Source organism: Colias croceus, chromosome 14 (genome assembly GCF_905220415.1).
Source record: "Colias croceus chromosome 14, ilColCroc2.1".
NCBI classification, from domain to species: Eukaryota; Metazoa; Arthropoda; class Insecta; order Lepidoptera; family Pieridae; genus Colias; species Colias croceus.
In genome coordinates this window covers 313,427-334,415 of record NC_059550.1, presented here as the reverse complement: position 1 = coordinate 334,415, position 20,989 = coordinate 313,427, and the positions used below count along the sequence as shown (strand labels likewise).

The 20,989-nt window shown below is 33.5% G+C and overlaps 1 protein-coding gene across 1 annotated transcript; it reads right to left on the bottom strand.

Annotated features, from left to right (window-relative positions):
* Positions 1-388: 388 nt before the first annotated feature.
* On the bottom strand, positions 389-13,504 carry LOC123697387 (visual system homeobox 2-like). Its single transcript, XM_045643883.1, has 4 exons — positions 13,336-13,504; positions 2,172-2,302; positions 1,208-1,396; positions 389-626 (listed from the first exon to the last, which is right to left on the bottom strand). Exons 1-4 carry the CDS (start codon positions 13,442-13,444, stop codon positions 522-524), a joined length of 534 nt encoding a protein of 177 aa, XP_045499839.1. The 5' UTR covers positions 13,445-13,504; the 3' UTR covers positions 389-521.
* Positions 13,505-20,989: the final 7,485 nt, after the last annotated feature.

The following is a 20,989-nucleotide window of genomic DNA, read 5'->3' as shown; positions in this document are numbered from 1 at the left end:
TCCGAAATTTGAGACTGTTCAAAGGTAACACTAATGCAATGTTTCCGTGTTTCGGCAGCGTTGCGCGACCATTTGCACAAGTATCATTCATTTACAGTACTTTTACCCTTCATAATTTACAAACACTGCTTTACACCAAGTACATAGAGGAAACGAACTGTTATATCATTTAAAGCAATCTAGGTATCAAAAGAAAGAGTACCTAGAGAACAGACAACAAAATTAAAACAAATTACAAATGGTCAGTCTCCGCAACTTGGCTTGTGATTTAATACAATGTGAAAGTCTGTACTCTATTAGATGACGTGACGTTGTAACTTCTCTAATTTATTTGTTATCTATTGAATTTGAGTCGAATTTTTTACGCTTTCCATAACACTTTGTTTATTACCTTACAAAAACGAACACATCAGCCGGCCCGTATCTAAACCGCTAAACAGATAAATACTTAACTATGGTATTGCACGAAAAGCCGGGGCACGTAATGTACATAATTACAAAGCACAGGGCCGGACTCGGGCTCAGTAGAGGCGCGCGTCGAGCGGCGGCGGCTCCGTGCCCACGTCGATGTCCGCCGGCCCGTCCTCGTCCGCGCTCGCGGCGCGGGACCGCTGCAGGCCTCGCACCTGCAATAATAATTATATGTCTTGTTATAGATTATTTATTATTCTTGAATGAACGGTCAATCAAATAGGTAGTTTGCCTAGCGGCAAGCATTACCGCCCATGAACATTTGCATTTGGAGATGTGATGCCCGATTTTAAGAGATAAAAGATAAAGAAATCCATTCTTTACGACGAAAATAAAGGCACAGACTGAGAAGTGAAAAGTGAATTAGCATTAACACGCTTGTTATCATCACTATTTATTGATATTGTAATATACATCAATTGTAATATGTTTTCTGTAAAATTGTAGCCTAGGCCCTAATCAATACTAATATTACCTAATAAGTATTTGAATCGATCGGGAAGTTTTTCAAATTCATCGTTAACATAAAGAAACTGACTAATAAACAAAATACTTAGTTCCTCGTAAGCTGCATATTACATGTAAGAGAATGCTATAACGTTTAGGAAGTCAAATATATTTCCAAGTTTTAAGTTCACAATTTTTTTTCTAATGAAAGAGCAGAAGAAAAAGTCTCGTTCCATTCTATTCACAAATTCCATCAAGTATAGTTATATAGTTTAGTCATGTTACTCACTTGTAGCAACAGGTTATTGGACAGCAGCCTCGCCTGGTGCTCCTGAGCCTTGGCCCGCAGACACGCGATGCTATTGTTCCTGAACGCTTCAGGGTCGTCGTACATTTCACGGGGTTCGGGTGACGCGCGGCCTTTGGCTGAGGAGGAAGCTGTCGTGCTGCTGCCGGGAGAGCTTTGCGCTTGACCGAACTGGGGATTAGAGATTATATTGTAATACAGAACAACTATGTAGAATTACAGGTGTCAGGTGATCTCTGCGCATTATGGAACTGAGGATTTATTAATCATACCTACTATTGTAGTGATTTTAGCAGTAAGAATTACTAGAGTGAAAGAGGTTCACACAATCATGAAGATTTAGGGATAAGACCGTCCAGTATATTGTACCTGTACTCGTACTTATGCCAATTTATTATACCTAAGATTTAGTCTATGTACAATTTATTATTTTGCACGTTTGTATATTAGGTAATAGTAAATAATAATATTATGTATATGCAAAAAATTGTATAAGATAATGTAAGAATAGTATGTATAAAACATTAGAGGCGGTTTATAACATGAAAAACATTGTACATATTGCTTTATCGCCCTTATAAATAATTATTATGAGGATTCACGAAGATACTTTACATTCAACTAACACGCCAATAACTTCGGGAAATTTTATCGTTATGTCTCAAGAAGCTACTCGAAACGTGACTAGGCATTAAAATCTGTCAGCTGCTTATTTTATGTTAATGTTCAAGATCTAGTGAAAATTTTAACTTATGATTAACTTAAAATAAAATAAGACAGCAAAAAAGACAGCCAACGTGAAACGTCCATCTCCAAATATGAAATTGCACCTTTTCTAAATAACTTTTATTAATATTGAGTAACGATTCAATAAATCAACAAGTTACTAAATAATACCTACTAGAGGTATTTGATGTATAAATAATAAATAAGACAAACAACAAACCTGGTTATCATGGCCATCATGTCGGTGTGGGGAGGCGGAGGGCGCGCGCTCGGGCTCCGCTTCCGACCCCTCACGCTCCGACCCCGACTCCTTGAGGTGCTGCGCCGCCTCCAACGACTTGCGGTGCATGCCTGCAACACCAACATGCGTTATTGCACCTGCATAATAATAATGAAGTAAATGGATAACATTATCTAATAAGAACCCATAACGTTGGTAGTCTAGGTCGTCTCTATATTATGTCTCTATGGTAGTCACAATTATAATCAATTTATTTAGTGATACAGGGTTTTGTTAATACATTGTTTGAAGATCATGGCACTTTTCAACACACACTAAATTACAAAGATTACAATAATAAGAAGAAAATAGATAGTAGAGAATCTAATATTTTATATTGTGTCGTATTTTGATTTCAATAAAAATATTAATTAGGTATGAACGCGTTCTTTAACGAAAAAATATAAACTATGATTGAGTAACATTTACTTATAATTAATATTTATGCATATCCTAAATTACGAAAAAAAACATAAACCTCCATTTTCAACTCAAATCCAAATCTAAATAGAAAACATAATTTTAACAAGACTCACGTAGACGCTCTTAAAATATATATTTAATATATTCACCAAGAAACCTATAACGAGTTTAATTAGTCCAATCCCTGACTTAATTTGTAACGTAATTATTGAAAAAAGTTGGAGACATCAAAGATACGGCAGGCGCCATAATGAGTCGCATACGGCTTCTATTAGCGAGAGCTGATACTCACTTCATTACTATGCGAGCGGGGACGGATTGTAGCTCCAGTTTTAAGAGGCCATGGGGCTTAAAGATTGTGTGACTGTAGTTTGAACGATTATTATTAATGTAGAAAATAGTGTAGTTTTCCGAACCGGTACGGTGGTTAATATAAAATAAAACATTTTAGCGGTTCTGAAAGAAGTTTATTTGAATAAATAGATGGTTGAGTTTGAGTTAATGCTCAAACTTATTAATCTTCTAACTGTTTAATTTAGTTTACTCCTATTATTGAAATAATTCTATCACTTCAGTAAGTTAATCAGACCGATTTGACGACTATTTACTGAAAATATTCTGGTTTAGTTTATAATCATTACTGACCTAAAAAAAGGTATGGTAAAGGTATATGCGTATAATATGGCTTACGCATACATTGCGATAATATTAATTGGTACTCTCATCACGCGTATAACAATACGCCTAATCAGATTTCATTATAGTACGCAAACATGATAATTGCGATATTATCGAATTGGGGCCCCACAAATCCGTGCCTGTACTAACGCTTGCACTCGACTCAGCTTCGCAAACGTGTAGGCTTCTAGCTGATTTGGTTATCCAGGTTAATATCGAGAGCGATACGAATTCATACTTCGTTACTTTGTAGCTAAGAGCTTGATACTAGTTACTATTTGTATTTACTAGATTATGTACCTAGTGTGTATTCTATTTATGACTAACTACAGTCTACATGTTCAATCTATGCTGTATATTAGGACTTTATTCTTATTATGATAACAATATTAAGAGTATAATGTATGTGATATTATAATTATTACTGGACGAAAGCTGTATTTTTCTCTATGTCGCTGACTATTTATTAAACGTTTTAATATTAAGACACTAGATGGCGTTGTGCGTCATGGCTGCAAAGATTTGTGTTTTCTTGTTATTCGTAGACTTCCTCTTTTTGTTTTAATCTAAGTTCGTAGATATGTTTATGTATCTTTTATATATTTCATTAATTTAAATATGAATATAGTTATTATTTGCTAAATATAATAATTTATGATGTTACTAGGTTTTCGCCCGCGGCTTCGCCCGTGCAGTCAAAGAAAAACCCGCATAGTTCGAGTTCCCGTGGGATTTCCGGGGTTGCGTCATTTTCCCGGGATAAAAAGTAGCCTATGTCCTTTCTCGGGTATCAAAATATCTCCATACCAAATTTCATGAAAATTGGTTCAGTAGTTTAGGCGTGATAGAGTAACAGACAGACAGACAGAGTTACTTTCGCATTTATGATTTAATTCACAATTGGAACGTGAATTTCATGTTATGATAAATCAAATAGATTTTCGAAAACATTCTTGTCCAATGGTTAATCACTCATCGATATGTATTATCATATATAGATTATAATTTACCTATGTTTAAAAATTAAATAGCCTTAGAATATTATGATATAAATTTCCCAGACAACTTAACGAGATAATAAACGATTAAAACTGAATATAAATATGAATTATTAGTCATTGGAGCGAACACATATGAATATTAATGAGCCGTAACATGTCACACAAATAATGATAGTCACGTGACTAAATAATAGGAAAATTACTAGGTAACTAGCTTCTTGCTACGGTTTTAGAAAGCAAGGGATTTGATTTTCAATGATAAAAAAGTAAAATAAAAAACTATTAATTTTAAACTATTGGATTAAAATCTATTAGATACTATTTATTTTAAAAATTATCATTTTTGTTTGTTGATTCGTTCCTTGATGATTTGTAAATGCGGACAGAAGTTAGGTAGGTACCTACCTACAAAGAAAATATTAATTTAATAATTTTATATAATCGAATAAATTTTTGGGTTATCTTCGCAACTGATGACAAAATATATCTACCTACATCCTTAGCTACAAAGTCAAAGGCTTTAAAAATAGGTATCCGCGCTATATTTTTCGGACGCTATCAATCCTAGAAATAAGAAGAAACTTGCTAATAATTTAGTGAATATAATTTACTAGGTGCTCCGCGCGGTTTCACCCCCGTGGCTCCACTCCTGTTGACAGTAGCGCGATAATAAGTATATAGCCTATAACCTTCCTCGATAAATGGGCTATCTAACTCCGAAAGAATTTATCAAATCGGACCAATAGTTCCCGAGATTAGTGCGTTCAAACAAACAAACAAACAAACTCTTCAGCTTTATAATATTAACTCAAACTCAAACTCAAACATTTATTTATTCAATTAGACATTAGACTTCTTCGAGAAGCACTTTTGAAACGTTAATACATATTTTAACATTTACCACCGATTCGGAAAGCAGTATCTATGGAGAAGAATCGGCAAGAAACTCCATAGTTGCTCTTTTAAATCATTTCAGTATTACAATTTAATTTTACAAAATATGTAAGTAACTGTACGTATATATTATCATAATACTTGGTATGCCAAACAACTGTCCTGTCGTTTTTACGCGACAACCCTCCATGGGTTTTTATCTTCCATATATTCCTTAATGCTGTAATAGGCTCTCTGAACTAATACGTTTTTTACATAATTTTTAAATTTAGTACTACTAAACTCTTTAATACTATGAGGAATTCTGTTGTAAAAAAGTATACCTTGGCCCATAAATGAATTTTTAACATTGGCTAACCGGTAAAATGGCATTTCAATTTTATTTCTGTTCCTTGTGCCATAACGGTGTCTATCTCCTACTCTTGTGTGTAAGTCTGCGTTTTTGTGTACATATAAAATATTATTAAATATATACTGTGATGGTACAGTGAGGATACCAGTATTCTTAAAGATATCTCTTAGTGAGTCCCTAGCACGTAAATTATATATAGAGCGTATGGCTCTTTTCTGTAATATAAATATAGTTTCTATATCTGCAGCCCTGCCCCATAGCAGAATTCCATAAGACATAATGCTATGAAGAGGCTAAAATAAACCAATCTAGCCGTGTCTTCATCGGTGAGCTGCCTTATTCTTCGAACTGCATATGCAGCTGAACTAAGCTTAGCAGCGGTGGTGGCAACGTGGCATATTAGTATAGATATACATATACGAAGACATCTCTAAATCTACCACCTTTTAGCATATTGTGATAGTTGACGCACAAATGCAACAAATCCGATATAAATTTTCATACACTATCATCCTGATATATAATTACCTACATATACGACGCTTCTTACACTGTTTTACTTATAGCATAGTTAAAATCGTTAACATAACAACACATCGTACAAGTTCCAGTATTATCCGAGCCATTAATTCTCTTACATTTTTGAAGCGTCGCCCATAAACATGAAGTTGGTACAGTTGCGGGTAGTTAGTGTTAAATCAAACGGATGTATCGCTCTGGCGGTAATAGACAAACTTCGCAAGTCCTAATGCGAGTTGTGCGATTAGACGCTCCTTTAAACGCGTTTACTGTTTATCGTAAGATCGTTTTATTTCTCTAGATGTTGAGAAATAGAATCTATACTAATATTATAAAACTGAAGAGTTTGTTTGATTGTTTGTTTGTTTGAACGCGCTAAACTCAGGAACTACTGATCCGATTTGAAAAATTCTTTCGGTGTTAGATAGCCCATTTATCGAGGAAGGCTATAATAAATCATCACGTTAAGACCAATTGGAGCGGAGCAATGCGGATGAAACCACGGGGAACAGCTAGTAAATTATATTCGCTCTGTTTTTACAAGATTTTGATTTCATAATAGGTAAAAGACACTCTGTACTTGTCTTTTGTAGAATGTTAATGTTCTTTTTCTGTAATTTGTAGATAATATAATTCTTACTAATATAATGTCTAACGGCATTGAAAAAATACTTTTTTTGGTTCTCACTATTACCACAGATTGGATAATAGTTAAGTGCATAACTAGTAAATATATTATTATGATAGTAAAATCTAAAGGAAATGTATCTGAACAATGCATATTCTAATACTCTACAGCTCTACGTATAGGTCTACGTATTTTTTGTATATTCAACATTGCCACGCATCTAATCTATATACTAATATTATAAAACTGAAGAGTTTGTTTGTTTGAATGCGCTAATCTCGGGAACTAGGTAGGTACTGGTCCGATTTGAAAAATTCTTTCGGTATTGAAAACTGAAAAGCCCATTTATCGAGAAAGGCTATTATCATCACGCTAATACCAACAGGAGCACTGCGGGTAAAACCGCGGAGCACAGATAGTCTCTATTATCTCCTAAACCATGCAAATAATATTCGCAGGAGTCATGGCGCCCAGCAACGCAATAAACAGGAGCTGATTAGGTATTCAAAGGGACGACGCTGTAAAAACCTCGTAAAATCCTTCTCACTTGTATTAAAACACTGACTGCTTCTAATAGAAGCTTGAAATTGAAAAACTTTTCTGAAATATTTTTGTAAGCTATATTACTTAAAGCTGTATTCTAAGGCTGTATTTAAATTATTTTTTTTACCTTAATATTTGTTATAGGTACATGTGAGGCCAAATATATACTGGTATATGAAATTATAGAGGCTAACCTGCACGTATACCTATCAAGTAAATTTCTTCCGAAAATCTCTATTTTCGATGCTTTTACATAAAATCCTTTAAAATTCATTGTATCTTCAAATAATGTGGTTGAAAGTTAAATGAGATAAGTAGTTAAAATGTGTGAAATGAACATGGTACTTTATGATGAGCTTAGATTACAAAATAAAAGATGATGAGCTTGTAAAATTGTAATGTAGAGTCATTGCGCACCTCAATTTAACTATTTTTACTATAGGTATTTCAACTTCCTGCTTCCTGCAAATATCTATTTGTTAATATAATATTATTTATTTTGCATACAACTTCAAAAGCCTAATATTTGCGCGAATAAGTAACCGTATCCTGCGCTAAATATCTTCGTTTACTTACATGGGAAATTTAAATTTTAGTGGAAAAATTCAGGCAAATCTATGGAAAACATCGCCTATCAGATTATATATCCTATTATGATTACAAAACTATGACTATTAGAAAACACGAAACCATCTAAATATTTTGGTACAACGAACTGTCTCGTAACTGACAACATTACGCACTTATAGAAAAATGAAGAGTCAATTACAAAGAAATATGACACATCAAAGCGTCTGTCTAATGCACCGCGGTGATAATTTTTAACCATTTAGCGAAGTGGTGAACAGACAAAGGATACATGTACGTAGCCTTCTGCTTTGTGCGAAATTTTCATACTGAGAGAGTAAGGCTTGCTACACACGACGCTATAGTGCTGGGTCTCGGATGTAATGAGCTGGGAATATTATACACGAATTTTTGGCGTTTATTTGGATGTATTTAACAAAATATATCGCTATTTGTGATTGTATAATATAATTTGTTATATTTAGTGAATAAGGCTACGCTTAAAAATAACAAAATAACTGCACTTTAGAGGAATAGATGGCTGATTACAATGTTAAAATCGTATGATTATGTAGATATTATGTAGATAGAAGGTGCAACGATAATATGTTATTGACAAATTTGAAAAAATAAAAATATATCTTATCACAAGGATACTGAAAATTTGCTACGGTCTGTTCTACAATATCTAGTTGTATGTCAATACAATTAATATTTCTTTTACTATCCATTACTACAACTCTAATCTAGCCACGTCAATTGCTCGGATAAAAAATTGGTTCTAGCAATTTCAAGGTATCGCGCCACAATTTTCCTCCGCATCACAGTGTGTACGCGGCCTAACAGCTAGTGTCATTTGACAAGATAAAAGCGTGATGCACAAAGCAAGTGTATAATAGGTAGATAATTTAAAAAGATGCCTGTTTCCATTTGCGTTCACTTTGATGTAGCGTAGAGAGCCACTACGCCGTAGTGGATTGGATAATGTTATAATGTGAGGTTTTTTGATATTTCCGATTGGGCTTTAATTGGCGCTTCTAGATATTTATGGCTTTCAAGTTTTTGATGAGTATGGAGTATCTTGAGTGGTATGGAATGTGGGTATTTGGGACTTTTTAGGAGCTAACTCGTTTGTAGGTGTCTGGTAATTGACGTAGGTACTTATTCGTATATTATTTGTAAAGGCAGGATTTCTTAAATGTACCACACATCCCGGATGTGTTAGCGCCTTTTGAATTTTAATTCAAGTGGATATTTTAAGGATAATTACGATACAATGGATGTATCACTGTCTAAAGACAATTTAAATTTAATTTTGGTGCTCTACTATTTTGGTAAATTATCAATAAACTGTTAAAAAGGCATATTAATTAATTTAATGATGTACTTATGTGAGAGTGTTTCATTAAAAACATTGCCTATGTTCTTCAATCATCAGCTTCTAAAATTCATCGGAATTGATGGTATCTAATTATCTGGCTTAAGATAGATTAAATAGCTACCAATTTTAAGAGGTAGATATATGACTTATAAATAAGCATTGAAATCATTATAATAATTGGGAAATTATCCACTATTGATTAAAACGTCTATGCGGAGACAAAACACAATCTAAAGTTTTCTCTTTCAAATATTTAGGAAAGGCGATTTTATTTAATGTTTCTATGGTTTAATAATCATAATAAATTTTATGTATATAAGTCAAAATAAATTTAATTTATTTATAGAGCTTCATAGATCAATCTTAATTATCTAATAGGACTTTTCATGCGACGAATGCCGAGAGCGTCATGTTGAATTCCGTACCTACAGAAATTATCTATTGAATAAGTAAGTATGTTGTATTCCAGTTATTGAGCAAATAAATGAATTTTTAAACTTATAAGAAGATAAGGTAACACGTGTTCAATGTATCGTAAAAGTTTTTCACCAAAATACCAGAGGTAGATTTAATTACCTACCTACTGTATTTTCATCACAATATTTGAAATAGGTACCTACAATCTACATAAATAACAAAGAATTACATACAATTTTTATTCGTAATTGATTCCCTAATTATCTTCAATTTATTTATTTTAACCAGCTTAAACTTAAGCAATACCCAATTGATAATAACATAAAATTTATTTCTTATCTATGCCATAATTTGCGCATAACTACCTATACTACCAATTTTATTCATCTTCTTTAAAATACTTTGTAGAGAGTTCTTACAGGATAATTAATTAAGAAAATTGGTAGTTTTCAGGAAACTTAATGACTACCTAGGTATTTAAACTTGGCGCGTAGGACAGTTTGCGCGACTGAAATCATTTGGGTCAGCTAGTACCTAGCTTACCTAAAAGGTTACCTACATAATATTATAGGATATATTTTTAATTATTTAGGCCATCATTTTTATTTTTATTTCATATAGGTATTTGCGATTTTAGTTAAATACTTAAATTCAATAACAAGAAATATCTTCAGTACCTACCTACCTACTGTTTGGTTTATTTTTTAGCGGCTTGCCCATGCCCCGGTTGCCTAGAGTCGAAACGTGGTAATAAAAAGCCTGTCTATATAATATTGGTGTAAAAATTCCAAAAAATGATAGTGTAGTTTCAGAAATACCTACACACAATTTTTTTTTAAATTCGTCCTTAAATAATATTAGAAATGTTTTATTTTACAGACAGTTATAAAAATAACAATTCATTTGTACTTAATATACCTATACCTACTATTTTTATACTTACAATCCATTTTATAATAATAATTTTAATATAGGTAGTTAACATTTTTTTATTAGGTACTGTTAATTGAAAATATTTATCTTTGAACAGGTAAAAAAGCTCTGTTTATAACATAGACTTCACATTAGCATCAAACTTCACCAAACTATAATACTACACTTCAAAACATCCGTACAAAAACCTACCACTTATATAAAGCAGCCATTTTGTTCAACAAACCCTTTAGTACATAGGCAGGTGAATGCTAAGCATATAATTAATATGTAAGCGCGAGCCAGCCCTTATAATCAAGGCTTAGACTTGGCGGCCATGTTGTGTTCCCGTCTGTGTGCGTCCGTGTGAGCCTGTGTGCGCCTGTGTGCGTCGAGGAGGTTCTATGCACTTCGCGTCTGTGTGCGTGAGACGGGTTTACGATTTTTAATCTTTTTGCTATTGGTCTGGGATGGTGTTAACTGTTAATTGAACGACTGACTAGTGGTGGTGATTGTATGTTTGTTTGCGTGAATAGTGATGGATACCTCCTTCTATATTTTCTAAGTAAAGCCTATTATAAGTAAAAAAAGTAACATGAACACTGATATTTTGAATAGATACATTATGGAGAAGGAGAATAGTAACTCAAGCCTTCATTTTTAAGAGTGTAATTTTAAGAAAATTGTAAATTAAAAATAAAATAAAAAATACAAAGCTCTATTTTTATACCTACCAAATAAATACCAAATAGATACAATATGTTTATTTTCCCCATAGATAAAAACAGATACAGTACAGTTTCAAAATTTTTAGAATTCCATAATTAACAGCTTGCATAATTAACGCAAAAAATGCCACAATATTCTATATTACCAAAATGGCGCGATTCTCCACACTTGACATATCAACATTCAACGTCTACATCTAAATAATCCACGGTAAAACACACTTTAACACCAGTGAATATGGCTTTATTTCCTTTGTGTCAGACAAGTGTGAAAAATCACCATTTGCAAAGGCGTGATTAAAAAATTTCAGCTTTGTCTTTGGTTTGGAAGTGTACTCTACTCGGTATTTGGCAATGCTCTATGGTTGAGATATTTCAGTAACATCGCTTACAGTGTCTCTTTTTGTTTGTTATATGGAAGGAAATATGAATAACAATAACGTTTGTAAAATTGGTACCTATAGATTGTTTTAAATTATGGTTCAGTTAGCAATTGCCCCTAGTGTACCCAAGAAATTACATAATACATACATTGAAACATTTAATATTACTATTATTATTAGGTATTATACAACAATTAGGTAAACTAGTTTTACAGAGAAAAAGTAATCAAACCACAAACCATGGTAGAGTCAAAAAATGAGTCTCGATAGAGATCGCTCTACAGCGAGCTAGTTCGAGCGCCATAAGAAATTAACAAAAAAAAATCTATGAATTAGTTTGATAAATAGATATTTAATAACAACCCCACATTAGCTATTAATTCTTTACCTAAACACTTGCAGAAACTTGTATATAAAAAAACTAAACATCTTGAAGTTAAAATTAGTACCTAATTAATTCCCACATGATGATTTTGTTGAAGCTAATTATCGTATTGAATGAAAGTTGACTCACCGCGTGGTGGCCCAGCCAACGGCGCGTGCTACGGCCGCCCCGCGGCGCCGCTCGACTCTTCAACAAAATCATCACATGAAATTATTGTTACATACATGTACCGCGGATAGCGTGTACTATATTTTTTGGGAATTATTTTTATCTTTAAAAGGTTGGATTTTTATTGTCTCTAAAGTATTGACCCCAATTTGATAAGAAGAAGTTCCCATTTAACTACCTATGTTGGATTTGAGAATCTTAATGGCAGGTATTATTGAAATTGGTCTGTATAAGTTTTATAAAATGATAAAAATACCTATTACTTACCTTTGTTAGAAGTTAAAGACAATATTGAAAGTAGCGTTATTAAAACTATCTACGTTAAAATTGATTGGCAAAAATCTTAAGAAAACAACAGATTGCATGCATTTTTTGCTAACGCTCTTATACTAGGTAGGTACGTAAAAGGGATGCCTCATATACTTAAAAAATAACAACTAAAGTAATTAATTTATATTTTCTTGAATATTCTTAAGCTTCAAATGCATGAAATAATTTAAGTGCGGAAAATGAAAAAAACCCACAGATTTTCAGAACAGAAGACTACCAATACCAGGAGGAAATTGCAGTATTGATTGGCTCATAACACCATCTCAGTTAAGTGTAAAATATTATGCGCAAAATTTTCAGTTCCTAATACTTATTGTTGAAGACAGAGTATCTATATCTACCGTCTGGTTCTATTTCTGATATTCTTCATTAAAATAAACCTAACAAAAAGGTACACGTTTAAATACTTATCCTTTATAAGTAGATATGAAAAGTGATTATCTGCAAATCGTTCGGTAAATACCTAATTAATAAGGCGATTATCAAATTACTACCCATACAAAAATTTATAACAAGTAAATCACCAAGAAAATATGATCCTAAAATAAATATTTTGAGCAACATAACCAATCTATAACTTTTTGTTTAAAAATCTACTGCAATAAATTTATAATAAATCTCCTATCTAGGACTGCACCAATTTGCATGTCAATAACACCATTATTTATGAGAAAATAACTGCTTTAATCAATTTTGGTCAATTTTGGTCATTGGATAGGGATTCATTAACACCAGGCGTAAAAAATAAGAAATAGCTAACCCACAAAGCACATAAAAAAACAAATAAATGCTTACCAAGAAGCCAGGGCGCCACATTGTCATTGTCTTTCGCACTCTTGAGGATGGTCTCCGGGAGTGGCAGGGAGTGCCGGACCATCGCGCCGTAGAGACCATACTCCGCCATGATTGTCGACCGGCCCCAACATTTCTCTGTCTTGCGCCATTTCGCTCGACGATTTTGGAACCAGACCTGTTGGAAAGGAGATTTTAGATATATGTTGGCAACGAATAAAATAGAGACCTGTGAACGTAGTTTTTGCGACGTCGATTTTCAGAGGTTTTTGTTAGAGCATAGGATCGCCGGATAGGTACTGTAGATTCGTCTTGAAAATTTATGAACTCTTTTCACAGCCAGTAATGCGTTGAAACATTCATCAGGTAAATCAGAATTGTTGTTCGAACATACTGTAGGTGCTACAAGTATCATCGTAACACCAGGATTTAACATTAAAATTTCTACTACTTATATTATAAAATGATAGCCTGGATTAATAGGTATTAATTATTATTGAATTAAGTCAATGATTGATTGAATTAATTAATAAATGTTTCAATAATTTCATAGGATATATAACGGTTGTTAATTCCTACCTACTTTCCAATCAATATCCCGAAGGTTTTTGAAGTGAAACTTCTTAAAGCGCGTTGAAAGTAAAATTTCAAGATGAAATTTTCGCGTCATGGCAATACCGTCACGGCATGGAGTACGGCGACGATTTTGGATCTTTGAATCTTGCCAAAGAAGTTTCACTTCTCACACGCTCTTACTACATCCTATATGTTACTGTATGTAGGTAACATATCCATACATCATATACCATGTCCAGTTAAATAATTTCGAAGACTAGAGTGTCGCCGCGGTATTAACTAAACGAGTAAAACAAACCAATTAGTGGGAACAAACGCGACTAGATTAAATTTTCAAACTCGAGTGTAGCTCTCTACCTAACCACTGCTAGGGCTGGCAATAACGAGTTTTTAAATTCTGGACTTTTCAGGTCATTTTGTATTGTGACACATAATTGAAAATTAAAGACGGTTGGAGCTTTCAAATAGTTTTTAAAAGATTTTTCAAAGAAAAGTTGGTTATTGCTGTGTTATTAGGCTTTAGATTATGAATGAGTCAATATTTAGTATAAATGTTACTTTATAAACTTTACCAGTACAAGACAAGAACTTATACTGATTTTTTTTCGAAATTGGGATAGGTAATATCTATGTAGAGTATTTAAAACTATTGCTTACTATGTTATTACTTTAAGGGCCGATTTTTCAATGCCCAGATAAACAGTCTAATAACTACCCCTCGAATAGATTTATTCAATTGTTTATCTAACTCATAACGGCTCGCCTATTTTTCAATCGTGATTTATTTGATGAATAACTATCTGACCAAATATTTCCATATTGGCAGCTCTGCTCTCGGAGTGGCGAAACAAACATATTAAATTAGTCAGGTTAGAGCGGGATAGAGTAAACTCTTGCAATTTGTCAACAACCGTCATTATGACTCACGTCAGGAGTGCATTTTAAGTTTATCTTTTGTTCTATGATTGTTGATTATTGTTTTGATTCGAGTAAAGAGTTTTGATTAAATTTGTGTTTAAATTTATATATTTTACGATGGAAACGACATAAAGGCAGCGTTCGGCAAATTTTCAATGGCATGGTCATCAATATTACCAAAAACATCAATTTCAATATGATTTTAGTTGATAATAATTATATAGAAAGAGGCTTAATTGTTAATAATTCTATACTCTATGTTATTACATACGAAAATATCCCAAATTTGACGCGTCAGTTGTCAAATCAAACGCCTATTCGTCGAATAGCGCGCTATCTGGCCGTTGGAGCGGCAAATAGATTTATTCATCAAATAACGTAGTTATTCGATAGATAAGTCCTATTCGTCTATTGAAAAATTGAATATTTTGTTAACTGAAGAATAAAGTCTATCTAGCTCTTTATCTGGGCATTGAAAAATCGGCCCTAAAACAAACAATAAACCAAATGACCGTTTTCATTCATTTTTAGATCAAACCATCATAATATAGATTATACTATAGAGCACATAAATATTCATTTCTCGTTTATATAACAAACGTTTAAATCGTTAACTAGTGACAACCCTACAACATCCACACAGCGCCTGCGAAACAGTTAATTTCTAATTAAATTTGTTAATTAAACTCGATCCGTGCTCCGCGCAAATTAATACTCCGTCGTATTATATTCCAAACCGCCCCCCTCCCCCACTTCTTACAAATCCGCCTACCGCTGTATGTAACATGTATTTACTTGGTCTATTGGCGGGTTATTTCGAGATTTTTCCGAAGAAAATTGATTGAAAACGCGTTAAGGTAACTTGGTATGGTCTCTGAATAGAATTTAGATACCTTTATAGATTTTATGTTTGCGTCGATATTTCTGTTTCATTTAATTCTGAAGCATCATATTCGTTTACTTAATAATGTGAGAGGTTTATTTACACTACGTAAATCAGGCAACACGTTTGACGGTACGTAGGTATCTTTAACATTATCAAATCTACGTTCCGCTTATTAAATCAAGTTAAATTAACACAACTACAAACAATTACATTACCTCACTCATTACGATCCCAGACAACCCAACATCTTACAAAAACTTCAAAAGAACCACGCTGTATTAACGTCTTTGTAACGATCACTTAGCTCCTAAATAGAGTCCAGTTTATCCGGGGCATGTTATTGATTGGATGCCGCGACCCCGTGACAGTCTAATTGCGGCCCGGGATTAGTCCGGGACACCCGGACACCCGGATGGGATTAGGCCCGGTAATTGTTTGTGGCAACGCCCGCGGCTGCTTATTGGAAAATTCTGTTGCTATTGTTACGTTCTGTTTTTGAATTAGAAATTTGTTTAACTTGTCTATTGGGTTTAGGATATTTTATATTTAGACTAGCTTTTCGCCCGCGGCTACGCCCTCTTCTTATAATATAATAATGAGTACCTTCATATGAGTACCTTCCTCGAGAATCAATCTATCCATTAAAAACAATTGCATCAAAATCCATTACGAAGTTTTAAAGATTTAAGCATACATAGGGACACATAGACAGCGCCAGCGGGCAGCAACCGTGTGTTATCCTATGTAGTGAATAGTGAAACTATACTAACTGTTTTCCGAACTGATGTTAAATGGTTAAACTCTAATAGAATAAATAAATATTTGAATTTGAGTTTATGTCTTTTATTATTAACATGATAAATAAAATTATTTAGGGAAGATTTCTTATAAATATTCAAACAAAGATTTAATAATTTTAAGTTCCAGTAGGTATTACTAGATCTGTTAAAAGTAACTACCGTAATGTTAAAATTAAAATAAGGGCTTACTGAAAACTTTGTAAGTGGAGTTAATAATTCATGTTTTTGTGTAATACAGAAAACTACATATCATAGAATAAATTGGTAGGTAGTAATAGGTAGGTAGTAATAGGTAGGTAGTAATAGGTAAGTATTACCTTAATTTTGGAACCACATATTAAACAAAATTTAATTAAACACTAAAACGGATAAACAACCAAAACATACAACAACAATTAGCAATCACTTTAAACAAACAGCGTGCAGACTTGCCGCTAAAAGTAATTCCACTTTAGTTATCTGCTCAATATCACGTAATTGGCAGTAACCATGGCAACGTACATCTCCGCATTTCCTAATTAACATAGAGGCCCGAGCTTCGTGTAATTGTTAATTTGGCAGCACATTCGGGCGCGTTAATGACGCGTATGCTGCGAATTACACCCACCCGGCAATTTATTATCCGTGTGTGACAATCCACCGGCACATGACCTCTAAAACACGCTCAGTTTAATACATTACAACCGGCTCGAAGGACCAGCGCTCGCTGGACGCATTAGTTTAGGGTCGAATTTGTAACGCCTGTAAAACAAATTGTTACCACGTCGCTTTTGGATTTGAAAAGCTAACGTTGTTGCTAGTTTTGTAAATAGACAAGTTCGGCTGGTTTAATGTTTTCTACTTGTCTTTACGAAACTGAAAATGGTTAAGAAGTACACACCAAAATCTATACACATTGATTTATTTATAAAGTTTGCTGTAACATTGCTGTGATTTTTTTAATTATCTATTAAAGCTCTTGATTATGCTAGAAAGACAGACAGAACAGAGATTGGTCGCAAATGTTCATTGGAGGATTTTAATAATAATAGTTAAGATGTACTTACTTCAAAATGTATAATATACTAGCGGTCCGCCCCGGCTTCGCCCGTGGTACATGTTTACGTTTTCTCTACATAAGAACCATCCTCGTACTTCAAGGAATATAATAAAAAAAGAATTATCGAAATCGGTTCAGCCGTTCTCGAGTTATGGAATTACAACGAAAAGTGGCATTGATTTTTATATATTAGATAAGAAGATTATATAGAAAATAATAAAAAAATTAAACCTTCGAAGTATTTTATAAATTTATTTAATGTAAGACTAATAAACAAAAACTTTAAATGAAGCCATTCTGTATACTAACTAGTCACAACTTATAACAAATTTAAAAGCCAAATCTTTTGAAGCCCTTCGACAAAGTTGCAAACATTTATTTAATACGGTGCTAAGCGGCGCGGCCGGGCCACTTCCCTCTTCACAATATCTAATCTATCACACAAAAGGGATGAAGCTCAGCCGACAGGATCACAATCAAGGTGCTAAGTGCGCTCCCGGGGGACGGCGTCCCTCAGGGCGCACTCTCGGCGCCGTTATTGTATAAATACTATAATCCTCTAACACGATCACTTGCCGTAATTGTTGTAAGTGATGGAAATTGATTTTGTTAATCCATACAAGCAACCCGATTTTGTGGCCCTCTTTTAGATGCAGTATGGTTAATGATTGGGTGATTATAATGTGTTTGATACAATTAATTGGAACAATCTTTTGTTTTGACAAACATTTTAAGAAGTAAAATATACTTAAAATATTTTATTCATACTATACAAAAGAAAGTTTAATGTAGTAAGTACTTATCTAATTAATACATGACAATATTACCTACTTATATTTTAATGGATTTGTTTCGTAGGTATTATTATTTTAATCTTAGTAATATTTTAGTAACTTAAAGTAATTTATTAACCTGTTCGTACAATACGCCCCCCGTCTATATGTCAAATTATACTTGCTCAGCAAACGAAACTATCATTCGAACATGACGAAGCCGTTTCTGATTTTACTCAATGAAATATCATGCAATCTACATATGCCAGTAATGAATTGTCTCTATTTTCAATTATCATATAAAACTATCGCAATCACTGAAGTTACAGAATAATAACTAGCAGCTTGCTGAAGTCTAGAAACGCCCAAGTAGAATTTATAACCGATTATCTATGCCCGCGGATTTACCTGCATTGCTCCACTCCTATTTGTCTTAGCGTGATGATAATATATAGCCTACAGCCTTCCTCGATAAATGGACTATCTAACAAGAAAATAATTTTTCAAGTCAGACTCGTAATTCCTGAAATTAGCGCGTTCAAGCAAACCAATAAACTCAGCTTTAAAACATTAATTTGTATGGATTGGTATGGATATTGCAATGACGAATTAGCGAAGTCATTACTCGTTGACAGCGCGAATAAGGCTGCAAAGTGTGACAAAGGTGACAAAGGCAGTCTTTACGGAGTGCATAATTTCATTTCTTGGGCGCGGGGGAGGGCCGACCAATCAGGTGCAGGCCGAGCCAAATAGAATTGCGACTCTGCTCTCAATTTGGCAGCAATTTAACGCACAAAGCCGGCGCCGTAACAAGTTATTATTCAATTGGGGTGCGTTGGACACATTTTGATTAATCTATAAGTTAATGTGCGGTTAGCGTTGATGGGTTAACAAGTTTGTGGATTGCCGTTTTGTCATGTAACTGCTTGTTAGTGGATTTGATGATTGTGAGGTAACAAGCGACTTTTAAATAAAATATTTCACTTATGTATGGTTTTGACTATTAGAAATGGTAGATTCAATATTTTAAAAGATATAAACCACTTAAGAAAAACAATAGTTTTAATATTAGAACTTATTCACTAGAATTATGACGAAATATGAATATAATAATATTATACGCCTATGCGATAGTTACCAATTTTAACATACAGTTTCTCTAATAAGGAGCAATTTTTTTCCCACTTATTATTACCTGCCGATCGATTCCAATAATTACGTTTTATTAAATTATCCGAACATGTATTCACGCTACAATGTAATTCTATAATAACTATGATAATAAAATAATAGGTGGAAACGGAAGGGAAAATAACACCAATTTCTACATGCAAGTCACAATTTAAAATCGAGGGGGGTAGTTATAAAAATACAATGTTAACGAGTGGAGACTTCCGACAGCCAGTTAGATAAACAAGACGCGTCGCGGGTTATTATAGTCTGGCGTTTTTAGGAGCGGGACAAGGGACAGGCGATAAGAGTGGACTATCCTTTAGGTACCTAAGCTTGAATTTGAATTCAAATTGAGGAAGAAATATAATGCTGGTTTAAAGTGATATGAAGATAGGAGTGGACAATACTTTGAAGATGTTTGAATTTAAATTAATTAAGGAAAAAATATGAAGCTAGAGATTTAAATTGATATATGTTGATTTATTGATCTGTTGTTTCAACTCAGTACTGGCTTTTCGAACCACATATTCGATAAACTTATTAACGTAACTTAGTTGTTAATTACAATAAGCATGAAGATTTTTTTCAATTTTTATCAGTTATACCCTCGGGTTTTCCACAGTCGCGTAGCGATGAGGAGATCAGTACGCAGAATGTCTATGAACACAACAGTTAAATGGTATACAATAATTATTGAACTCATAGTTGTACATTTAAAACGTAACAATTATAAAAGTGTCCCGCTATCGCTCATGACTTGGTCCGTTTATAACTGGGCAACTAGCGGCCGTGATCAAGCGATTTTGACGGTTTGCCCAATCGGTATAATTGCTATAATATCTCAACGACAATTGACGTCTAATCAATACGATGGACGAATTTAAACGAGATCAATTCGGGCGTGTTTTGAAGAGTAGGTATATTGCAAAGAATAGGTATGATGTAGAATCTATGCAATAAATGGCTGTTTTACTGAATACTTTTGTTGTAGACGTGTTTCTTCCGATTGATGATGTAGTTAATAGTTATATATCTAATTATACAATGTTGTCAAAAACATAGAAGTTATTAAACACGCTTAGGTAACGTTATTATTGCAAAAAGTTGCTTGTAAAATTGTTATGTATTTACTTAATAAATTGGTTCCTAGACCTAGATAGAAGGATAGATAGAGAGATCTGTACTAAAAAGAAAAAGTCAGTTCATCCGTTCGCCAGTCTAGTCACACAACAAAATAAATATTAGGTATAAGATGAAGTTTTCCTTGAGCATATACCTACTTATAACTTATAAGCATTGCAAAAACCAAATTAACATTTGAATATACCCATGACCTGTATATAAATAACTCCTATACACAAACCTAATTATATTAATACGATTTCACAAGACGTTTGAAGTATTTCGCATTTGAAAACGTTTCAAGCCGCAGCGGTCGGTTAATCGGTTTACCGCGGCTCAAAAGACGTCTTTAATATATTTTTTAATTGCA

Coding starts and splice junctions, on each gene's coding strand:
- LOC123697387 (XM_045643883.1), bottom strand. CDS start 13,444: ATGGCGGAGTATGGTCTCTACGGCGCGATGGTCCGGCACTCCCTGCCA. Junction 2,303..13,335: donor TGTGGCGCCCTGGCTTCTTG/GTAAGCATTTAT, acceptor TTGGTGTTGCAG/GCATGCACCGCAAGTCGTTG. Junction 627..1,207: donor CCAATAACCTGTTGCTACAA/GTGAGTAACATG, acceptor TTATTATTGCAG/GTGCGAGGCCTGCAGCGGTC.